A 12,018-nucleotide genomic window follows, 5' to 3' on the forward strand; every position below is an offset into this window, starting at 1 on the left:
GAAGAAAAGGATCAGAGAAGACAGGGTCAGATAGCCTTTTTACACAGTGCAGAGGATTAACCCCTTAGGTTCCACAGTGAGTATAACATGCATGCTTTACTGCATATACAGACTGATTTTACTGTTGTGGGTTTAGTAGTACTTTAAAGCAGTATTAAATCCAAAGGCAAACATTTATTACATTGCAGCTTACCAATTCATAGATGTAGTGGCTGCATTCATTTTCTTTTTAAGGCTTTCTTTCTAGCAGCCTTTCTCCCAAAAATGTTATACGCCTTTTGGTTACATTTTATTATAGTTTTTGGAGCAAGTCATTCCTATGTGACCAGAGGATCCCCATTACGTTCTAAGTGAATGCAGCTCAGAGTGCCATATGTTGCCATAGTTTGTTAGGAAAACCAAGCATGGCAGAGCGTTCATCCAATGTTGCATATTTTACGCCTTTCTGCGCATAATCCTAGACAAAATAATTAGTACGCCTCTTCCAAACTGCCACTTACACATCTGTGCTCCTACAGGAGCGTCTGGAGTACTCACGCTGGAACTCAAAATGAAGTTTTAAAAATTAAGCTCTAGAAATGTCTGCCTTCCCTGTTCATGGATATCAGGATAACTTTAACCTCTTAACGCCGGTGCCTCCCGGCCCTTTAAGAGGTTTCTGATTATGGGAGGTGGGGTTTCTGATCATGTGACTGCCATGATTGGCTGTCACAGCAGTCACATGATCGGAAGGTTCGCGATTGCAGGCAGAGATAGGGAATTTTTCGTTAGCCAGCGGTAACTGTGCACACACTCGGCACAGCTCAGTTTACATTCTGGTATGCATATATACTGCCTCTCGGCATTGAGGCCCATCTGCTGAGAGGCCACATATATGTGTACTGTTGGTGCAAAGAGGGTAATGGCTTCTGACGGTTAGTAAGAACTTTCAAACCCACAGAGGCCACAATCAACCCTCATGGCTCATGGCTGAGGGTACAGGTCCTTCCTATTCACTGCTCATTGAGTTTGCAGCATTGTACTTTGACTTTATTCACATTAAATATTAAATTGTTGGTTATTTTAAATCAGAACTCCAGCCAAAATAAGATAAAAATGAACAGCCCAGCAAAAAAAAAAATAAAACACCATATCAGCTTTTGTTACAATATTTACCTGCAATCCAGAGATTTCCCCTGCTGTACTTTTTTTCTGCCGCTAGGTGGCCTCAGTCTGATGTTCAGAATAATTCAACCTTCTTCCTCTGAGCCCAGCCCTTCCTCTGGACCTACCCACACCCTGAGACTGGACAGTGAAGAAGCACAGTGATGAGCTCATCTCTCTGTCACTCTACCCTCTCCTCCTATTGGCATTACACGTGTAGTAATGAATAAAGAGCTGCATTCATTGTGTTTTTTGGAGCTCAATGGAGTTCAGCATTGTACACCTTCTGATGTTTTGGTTGTTTTAACAAGGTATTAGTGTAGTTATTTTGCCTGTGTTGTTTGTTTGCCTTACCTTGTAATGATGGGCTCACATGTTGTGGTTGCTGTTTGTAGTATCATGGCTGACCAACTCCCTTATGCTCACATAGTAAATCCTCCTGCTAGTCTCTATTCACCAAAAGGACAGGCAACCTTTTTCTCTAGGTCACAATTCATCCAGTGCATGCCTCCTCATTTTTTCCTGTGTTGCATCACAAATGCTGTGAGCTCTGTTAATTGCTCTGCCTGCCTGTGTCAGTATCAGATCTAATTACTGTCTAGCTTTCACCTGCTGAACACTAGACTCAAACACCCAGATATTGTGGGATATGTAGTTTCTTCACAGGACCTGTCAGTTCTTACACTACAGACTGAGGTCGTGCACTAACCTGTGCAGCATGCTTCATGTTTGAACTTAAAGAGAACCTTCTGACACAGGAATGTGAAGATTTACTCTACCATAGGCTGTGTACAGAGCAACAAATGACACCATTAAACTATATAAGGTGCAGGTAGGAACATTTATAATGGTGGGATTTTCAAGGCACAGACAAAACCAATGACTTCATAGAGAAGATAAAAACTTAACAGATTATGTTTTATTTATACAAAATGTTAAAAAGTACATATAAAAACAAATAATGTGCCGGTAATACATAGATGAGAGAAACAGAGAGCGATTCATGCATGCACTTGACGTGTTTCTAGACAAACAATAATCTCTTCTTCAGAAGTGCTTAAAACACGCATGATACCTGTAATAAACATATAGTTGTTATCGCATCTTCATATATCTCCAAACAGGAGTTACAATTTCAAAATGTATGGATTTCACTTACATGGCCTCACATAGGGGCAGAGAACAATACAAAACCGCCAATTGGCTAAAACCATAGAAAAAGTGGATGTGGTCAATATTTCCAAAGTCCTCCCAGGCAGATGAAGAATTAGGACTTTGGACTGGGAGGACTTTGGAAATATTAGCCACATCTTGACACTCGTCAACTGCATGCATGAATCACTCTCTGTTTCTCACATCTATGTATTTATTGTGACAGCTACATAATGTATGACCGCCACATTATTTGTGTTTATATGTTTTTTTTAACATTCTGTATAAATAAAACATGGTCTGTTAAGTTTTTATCTTCTCTATGAAGTCATTGGTTTTGTCTGTGCCTTGTATATCCCACAAAAAGAGGGTGTTTCCATATATATATATATATATATATATATATATATATATATATATATATATATATTGCTGTGATGTGAAAATGCACTTTATATAATGGTGCATGAGCACAGCTCGTTTGCCACTTGCCTTAAAGAGTATTTCAAGCCAACTTGTTTTTAGTTTTGAATTTCATAGTTAAAAGTTAAAACCCACTAGTTCTTTTTTTGCTGTCTGTGTCTCACAGGAAGTGAGAAGAAATTCTGGAGTGTCTCCATTTAAAAATGTCCCCTCTATTCCTGTTCTGTAAAATTTTAAATTTCCCATCATTTTCATATGTAGAATCTTCTCACCAGGGACACAGAGAGCAATATAAACATGACAGTGTTTCTAATCCTTCCGAAAAAAAAAGTGACTATTGGTACATTTTCAAGGTCAGCTCTAGGTAAATACTGTGTAACAGGCATAAATAAATGCAACTCTGTAATCATTAATACATTAATAAATGTATTTTTTGTTAAGTCAAAAAGTGTAAGAATCAGACCTGATATAGGCCTCTTGCAGTCCTAAAGCTGGCCATAGATGGACTGAAATTTAACTGGTTCAGCAGGGACTGGCTGGACTTTGATCCATGTATTGCCGCCATCTCTCGACAGAAGTTGATCCTTAGATTGACTTCTGTCAAACAGGAATGTTGGAAACTTTTTCTTGATCAGCTGCTGCAGCCATTTGGCATGCAGCTCCTGATAATTGTATTCTGGCAGCAGAGAGTCCCACTGTCAAACTACAATGTCTCAGCGGGAGGGAATTCCTCCATCCACCTCACTTGAGTGGATGGAGGAATTTGTTCTTTTTTTCTGCTTTATTTGCAGATATAACTAAACACGTGTCCATCTGTCTCAGTCTTTGTCTGTCAAAGTGTGTTAGAATCATATTGTGCTCACAGTCACAGTCTGGTGTAAGTTATCCCACATCCAGCACTGGCGCTCTTACCTGATCAGCCAAGGAGGTAGACAGCATGCTCATTAGTTCCCGTTCAGCAGTCAGACGCCACATCTGCTCCCATTTCATCTTGCGCAGCTTGTCCAGAAGAAGAAGAATCACCCCTACAACACAAAGAAGAGAAACATGAACACTTACAGCCTCTCTCACTTATTCAGTATTAGACTGTGATCTATTATAAAGCAGGATCCTTTAATACGTATCTAAAAGACAAAACTTTTTTTTTTTATAGCTTTGGATAGTGTATGATAGTATATCTGTCTCCAATGGGGAGATTCACCCTCTCTATTTGTCTTGGTGACAATTGTCAGAAAGTGATAGGAAATTTTGCACTTGTCTGAAAAAGATTCAATGAAAACAAAGTTCAGGAGGGGATTTCCTCTCCCATCCTGTTTTGTCTCTGGGACAGGAAGTAAAGAAATCAGTCCACAAAAGGATGCAGAGAGCAAAAAACTAAAAAAGGAACACCTTTTGGCTTTAGATATACTTTGATAATACAGTATGTTTCAATTTGTGATGACTACCTACCTGTCTAGTGCACAGCACCATGGAATATGTTGGCACATTAAGGGCCCATTCCCATGTCTCAGTAATACAAGTAATGTGCTGCTGCATTGTGATGCCATTTATTTCAAATAGCTCCCTGAGACACCCTGCGTTGTAAGGCACAGCAACTCACCACAATACATGGCAGTGCATTGCGGGGTCTTCACAAAGGGCCGTATGTGATTTGTAGCACATTAATGGTGCGTTGTCACCTTAACGCAATGTACATTAACACATGACATCACACACAATAAGAAACCGCAAATAAGTAAATGAGCCCTAAAGGGAATTTGTAGCTGTCTTTTATGTACTACTGTATGGACATTTACTAACCAAAATACTAACCACAGCTTACAAAGCCATCCATAACACTACCCCTATCTACATCACCGACCTCATCCACAGATACTGCCCAAATCGCTCACTCCGCTTCTCCCATGATATCCTCCTCTCTAGCTCCCTCATCACCTCCTCCCACGCTCTCATCCAGGACTTCTCCAGAGCCTCTCCCATCCTCTGGAACTCCCTACCACAGCATGTCTGGTCAGCCCCCACCCTGTCTGCCTTTAGGCGATCTCTGAAAACTCACTTCTTCAGGGAAGCCTACCCCACCTCCACCTAAGAACTGTACTTGAATGACCTCCGCCAGATCATCCCCCGCAGCTATCACCTTTTGTATCATCTCCCCCTTCCTTTAGATTGTAAACTCCACGAGCAGGGCCCTCCTGTTCCTTCTGTACTCAAATGTATTGTAATTGTACGGTCTCCCTTATATTGTAAAGCGCTGCGCAAACTGTTGGCGCTATATAAATCCTGTATAATAATAATAATTTTAAACGTTTTTTTTCTTTTTTTTAACTGCTTGACTCTCTCAATACTGGCCAACTAGTCTGACTGCTTGAAATGACCACACATTTGATATGGCTAATTTTAGTAGGAGTTCAGCAGAGATGCTGACCACACTGCTTGATATATAGGCTACTATTAAAGCAAGCACCCACAAATCTCTATATAGTATAATCTGGAACAAAAAGTGTGTTAAAATGGAAAAGTCACATGAAAAATTGCTCCTAAGTGAACGTTAACTCAAACTGTGGAAACACATTATAGCTGCACTTAATGGAGAGAGCACAGAATGTTCCAGCATTGCCGCAAACACAAACACACCATAAACATCTGCAGAGAAAATACAAAGGAGAAAAGAAATGTTCTTTTTTGCCTGAACACTGACGGATTACCTGCATTCAAACATTTGGGTTTTATGATGTGCACAGTCCTCTATACATGCCATGCTTAACTGTGCCTACAGCGGAGGCTAGCTCCATGCTGATAGGTCACCATGGCAGAGAAATACCAAAAACAGCTTTGCTGTAGACAATTTCAAAGTAAAAAATTTATATTTACAGCTTCGTACACAGATATTCAAAAACTCAAGTAAATACATTGCTCAACATAAGCTTTTAAAGGTCAGCTTCCCTTTTAAAGAAAACTGTGCTAAAAAAAAGCCAAAATATCTCTACATAAAATCAATAATAATTCATTTTTAAACCATGCTATATAAAAATATACACTTTCCTAGTTTTTGACTGCATAAAAGGATAATTGGTGTATAAAAGCATTAATGGTTTTACCTCTTCCTGACCACAATCAGTACTTTAAAATTCACAGGCACTGTATGCCCTATGCTAAGTGAGCGTTGATCTAGGTTCCATTTTAAAAACTAGAAAAATGCACAAGTGTGTGCTCCTAGGTCAGAGACTACTCTGTTACTGACAGCTACTGGTCTTGAACTAGCAACTGGGACCCAGTCAGTGTGGTTCTTCATAATACTGTTGGCGCTATATAAATCCTGCATAATAATAATAATAATAGAATCACCATAACGGGATCACATGGGAAGCGTTTGCACGAAAAAGCCAGCTGCAGCTGTCACTGTTCCACTCTCTCTACCTGGCAGCACTAGTGTCATCTGTTTGAACCCCAACTACAGCACTACTGCATGGAGTTTGTATGTTCTCCCTGTGCCTGTGTGGGTTTCCTCCAGGTACTCTGGTTTCCTCCAAAGATGGAGCATTGTTTACTCCCACTGATGCCAGAACATTTTCAACTCCCTCTGGCCACAATCTCGCCCTCCTAAAGCCTGAAGGACAGTAAACTGGTTAGTGGTTAGCACTTCTGCCTAGCAGCACTAGGGTCAAATGTTTTTTAACTCTTCCATTTCCAAATGCTGTCCAGAGCATGAAAAATGCATGCAAAGCATTTTCCCGGTATTCAAATGGACCTAGCACACCATACTGTGAGGTTTTGCATAAAAGAAAATATGTTAGACACTGCTGCAATAATTTCTGCACAGAAATGAGTTGGAACACATCCAAACACCACAAAAAAAAGGGACAGCTAATCTCAACACATACTGGTCTCTCTGCTTCTGCTCTCTCTATTTATCTCAAAATGTCTAAAATAATTAATTTTTTACTGTTTTTCAATGCTTTCTTGGCATTTTGGAAGGTCTCCTGAAGTTATCTTTAAAAAATGCTTCTAAATGCAAACGCGCATAAATGCGGTATGCAAACACGGCTAAACAGACGTGTTTTAACCTACGTTTTCTAGCAGTCATTTTCCATCTTTAGGAAGTGTCCCGTGTACATGGAGCCTTATATGCTGGGTTTAGATGTGCTGTAAAGTAATTGTAAACCCTTGCATATACCCATTGAAGTGACTGACCTCACATGATACACAGAGATGAAACAAACCCTTCTACATAAGTTGTACCTGTTTATCTGCAGTCTTCTCCTCTCTAAATCTATTCACAGTACAGAATTTATAAAGCTTGTCTAAGCATTCAGAAAAAGGGGAGAGAGCTGAAATTACACTCTGTAGAGCTCAGTAAAGAGAGTTCTGAGAACGAATCTGTAGGAAGATCACAGTTCACAGGAACAGAACTGAGTCTGTCAATCAGCTGGAGCTCCTTCCCCTGTCACCTTTTTTCTCTTGATGTCAGGAAAACTTGTCAGAAGTGATTTAAGCTGATCGTAAAGGTTAGTTTTTAACTTTCAGTTATAGAATGCATGAACGTAAAAAACCTTCTGGGTGCAGAAGTCCCCCTAATACTTACCTGAGCCCCCTCTTGATCCAGGGATGTGCACGAGATCAGCGCCTCTCCTGGACTCTCCCTCCTTATTGGCTGAGACAACAGTGGGAGCTATTGTCTCCCACTACTGTCAATCACAGTCAGTGAGCCAATAAAGAGAAAGTTGGGGGCAGGGCCAAGTCACGCTCTATGTGCAAATGGACATACAAAGCAGCGGCTCAGGAGCAAGCCAGCTTGGGTCTCCCCAAGCTGCTTTCTCTGGGGGCACTAGGCAGGAGGGAGGGGCCAGAAGCAGAAGAGAAGGATCAGGGCTGTTCTGTGCAAAACCATTACACAGAGCAGGTAAGTGTGACATTTTTGTTATTTAAAAACAATTGCCTTTAATATCACATTAATTGATAGAAGTACATACTATAGAGGGGTATGCTTTGGATATATTTAATTTCTGAGGTTTACAACCACTTTAAAGGAGAAGTTTGGGGTCAACTCTGTGAATGAGAACTGAGCAATCACATGACTGCTGATCACTCAGTTCTTGGCCTGCTCCAAGCAGAGCAGCAGACACTGTTCTACGTTCTGCTTCTCCAGTGCTCACTGGAATGCCGGGCTGGAGAGGAGGTGGTTACAGCTGACAATATTGTTGGATCGTTCTAGAGCCTGGAGCAACTCTGCCCTGTCAGCTGATAGCAGGCAATAACCTGCTATCAGCTGACTGTAGGTCATGGTACCGGTAGGACAAAAGTAAGTGCACTCCTGTGACCCACAAGAGAGGTGTGGCCAAAAAAACACCTTAGCCACACTTCTCTTTTAAACAGATGTAAACCCTAACCTTAACTCAAAGGTCTTACAACAGTTGTAAAAAATAGACACGCATGACAAAAAATGATGGTTTCATTGTATACATTGAAAATACATATGTATAGAGGATCCGCCATTTAAGGGTCCCCTGACATCATAGGCCCAGGAGCAGTTGCTCCTCTGTAGTTATGCCCTGATAAATTACCCAGAATCCTCGGTGTTAAAGAAAATTTTGCAAATGAACTCGGAGTTTGACTTTACTGGTAGAAAATAATGACCCCTAATCAGCATTACAGTTACTCCTTATAATACCCGGCCGTGGTGTATATTCATTCTACATTACGTCTCTGTATTGATCCCTCCTGACACTTTTCTTAAGTCTGACTGCTGCTCATTCCGATAAATTCCCGTACAACCATTCAGCCCGTTACAAGTGTCATTATTATGCGCGAGGCGCTGTAAAGCTGCAGACAGAATTCCGCTCGATATCTCTAGACATTAGTCTGAGATTCTAATCTTTAACCTAATCACCAATGGGGTGATGTGGAGTATACATTGACAAACAAACAAAAAAAAAAGTTTGCTCATACAGTCGCAGAGATATTGAAATTCATTTTTGAATTCATTATTCATTAAGAGTCCTGTGTTGGAAAGCTAGCCCAGACGTAGGAAGATCTTTCATCCAACATGAAAGGTAAAAACTCATCTAATCGTTCTCCAACTGATTGAAATACACTAAAAACGGTAGCAGTTGCCCCTTTGACTTAGGTTCAGTGCAGTGCTGCCCTAAAGGAGGAAAAAAAAGAAAAGTGCTACAAATTTTATGGACTGTAATGAGTTGGGAAATGATGAAATGAATCGTTTTCTCTCACACTCAGTGAAAGTTCATCCCATTTCTGCCTTCCCATCCCATTTTCAGGGCAGCTGCATGTTCGTGGAGTAAAAAGAGCCCAGCTCCTCTATGGCATCATCAAAAGGGTATTCATGTTATCCATAGCACACACTGGCTAGAATGGTCATAAATCCTATCAAGTGATGAGGCATCTTCCTGTTCTTGAACGTCTCAAAAGCCACCTCAACCTGCAGTGACCTTCTATCTTATAAAAAAATGTCATGACTGGGGCTCAAGGACATATTTTTTAATGATAAAATGTAGACCTATTCCAGAAAATGATACTGTTGGGCCCCTTCACATGGGGCAGACCTATTCCAAAAAATGATACTGTTGGGCCCAGGGGCGGACTGGCAACTCATGGGGCAATAGGGGATCATGGGGCCCCTGTGTCCTCACCGACACTCAAACCACACCCAAAAAGCCTATGAAGGGTACCAGGGGCATCTCATGGGGCCCTCTACTGACCCCAGGCCCTCGGGCAGTCCGCCCCTGGTTGGGCCCCTTTCACAACGGCCAGACTGTGGCAGCCGATCTGCCTGTTCAGCAGGAAATTTGTCCACTGATAGCCACTGAGAAGGCGGATGACAGGTCTGTGTCCACTCCACTGATGCAGAATGGACACAGACACAGCCCTGTTCTCTATGGGGTGGTTGGATGGAAACGGACTGCCTTCCATCCGATCCTCCAGGATCCCCATCTGTCTGTTTTTAGCAGAAAAGATCAGATCAGATGTCAGAGGTTGTCAACGGACAATAGATGGCGAGCAATAGAGGGTCAGATGGGGTCCACCTAAAAAACTGACAGGTGGACCCTATCGGTTCACCTGTGTGAAAGGGGCCTTGCTGTATATTGTGACATCTCAAGAGCTTACTCTGGCAGATCTGTAAAGTTACTAAAAGGTCAACTAACACAGTCAAAGCTTAGGTTCACACAGATGGAACATAATATTCCTGCCAGTTTCAGTGTGATTTCAGGGGGTAGTTGTGCGATTTTGATTTGGCAGTGTTCTCAGTCAGTCTCTCTCCTGACATGGACCATGGATAGGAAATAAGGAACAAAGCAAAGACTTGCAGAAAGTGTACTGGAATTGTGTTAACTTAGGACAGATAAGAGATTTCCATTCAAGTCTATGTAGCTACAAATGTAGCTACACCACACTTCACTAAAGTTGCACAGGACCCTTTTTAAAAATCGCATAAGAACTGAACTGCATATATGTGAATGACCTCCATAGAAACTTATGTTACATCATTTGTTATGCAGCTGCATGTGTTCCGGAACGCATCAGAAATCGCATCAGTGTGAACTAAAGCTAAAGTGGATCTTTCGCGAAAACTGAAGGCCCATTCTATTGAAAGCCCTCACCTCCAATGTCAAATCACCTACAAATAAAAGTTAAAAATTAATAAATAAAACAATTTCATGGACCTGGCTTTCAAGACATGTGGGTGACATCATCGACACTGATCACTTTCCTTGGGGTAGCTGGAAGCCCAAAATCCCACAATAATTTGCACCTACAATGGGCTGGAGTGTATTCTAGTGTGGTTTCAAGTCTCCAGCTATCCCAGGAGGCACATTAACACCACTTATGCCTGACAGGAAGTGTTGGAAGCCACTGTGTTTTTTTTTTTAGCAACAGCTTTATTTTTCAATCGCCTTTGCAGGCGAGTTGACTTTGGGGGAGCAGAGACCTTTTAATAGAACAGACTCCCCCATTTTCAAGGGAGATCCAAATTAACCTGCTGTAGAACAATCAGGCCGTGCCAGATAAAGGCTGCCTAAAGCCGGGTCAGAGGTTCATAGAGTACATTTGACTTCAAGCGTACATACACTTTGATGAAAACTGCTTATTTCAAATCATTTGCTTCTTTAAACAAACTTGAAAAGAATAATTTCAAATGTAATATCATTTCAGCACATATGCTGAGGATGCACTTTCTACTGTATGCAGAAAGAAATGAAGTTTCTGTAAAGCAAACCTTTAATCTCTGAAATGAGGGGGAGATATTGAGAGAAGAATCCTTTCATCTATAGACTAAGATTGTATTATTTGTTAACCATGGTGGTCATTAATCAGAAATATATACAAACGCAGAACAAGCTTGGGTGTATATATGATGAAGGATCCCATATAAAATATGCAATACCACTAAAGCTGGCCGTAAACTATGCAAATTCAATTTGTCGGTGGTCCTGTTGGACCCTTTACTGCCTGACATCCTTCGACTGAAAAATCAAAGGAACCAGGTGGAAAGTGGTCAGCCAAACAGCAGCTGATAATTGGGAACTGAAGAAGCCAATTGGATAAGTGGTGAAATATCTTCAACCATAGGCTTATGTGACATGGACAACTCTACCACTAGCAACACATTACCAGCAGCAGTCACGTGGGACCTACCTCAGTGGAACATCCCCTGCTTGGCCCTGAACATAGCTCAATCTTGTTCACTAGTGCGGGGCAGTGAAAGAATGACATCTCCATAGACTTGGTAGTGCCGGAGCAAATCTATAAATAATGGCAGGCAGTCTTTTGGATACCTTGGTCACCACAGTCAAGGACACCCATTTGACACATTACTACTAGCTATACCATGACCTGCGTGAATCAAAACTTCACAGACATATTGAGAAGGAAAAAAGTGATTCAAGTATCATTCAGTTGTCGATCGTGATGACCTCGCCAGCTGTTTGTACCTTTTTATGAATTACGGTAACACAGAGAAGTCCTTCTGTTTTCGTGTTTTGCTAAGCTTTTGTGTTTTGCTAAGGTTGAGAGACACCTGCAATGCCACCTGCTGGTGAAAACAAGTACTATGAAATGGCTATGTGAACATAATCGGGGAGATTTACTAAAACTGGTGCAATCAGAATCTGGTGTAGCTGTGCATAGTAGCCAGTCAGCTTCTAACTTCAGCTTGTTCAATTTAGCTTTGGAAATAAAACCTGGAAGCTGATTGGTTTCCATGCATAGTTGCACCAGATTTTCCACTCTCTGGTTTTAGCCCCCACTGGGGGCTCTATGATGACCCCTGAATTTGAACAAGAA

The 12,018-nt window shown here is 41.3% G+C and overlaps 1 protein-coding gene across 1 annotated transcript in view; it reads right to left on the minus strand.

The window, feature by feature from the left end:
* Positions 1-12,018, minus strand: part of LARGE1 (LARGE xylosyl- and glucuronyltransferase 1) — a 580,120-nt gene that overhangs the window by 44,028 nt on the left and 524,074 nt on the right. The window contains exon 9 of the mRNA XM_089680649.1: positions 3,631-3,743. Coding sequence (XP_089536775.1) covers positions 3,631-3,743 — 113 coding nt within the window. The remainder of the gene's footprint in view (positions 1-3,630; positions 3,744-12,018) is intronic.

This window comes from Staurois parvus, unplaced genomic scaffold (genome assembly GCF_062004578.1).
Source record: "Staurois parvus isolate SC_StPar_1 unplaced genomic scaffold, SC_StPar_1.0 ptg000249l, whole genome shotgun sequence".
In the NCBI taxonomy this organism is placed as follows: domain Eukaryota; kingdom Metazoa; phylum Chordata; class Amphibia; order Anura; family Ranidae; genus Staurois; species Staurois parvus.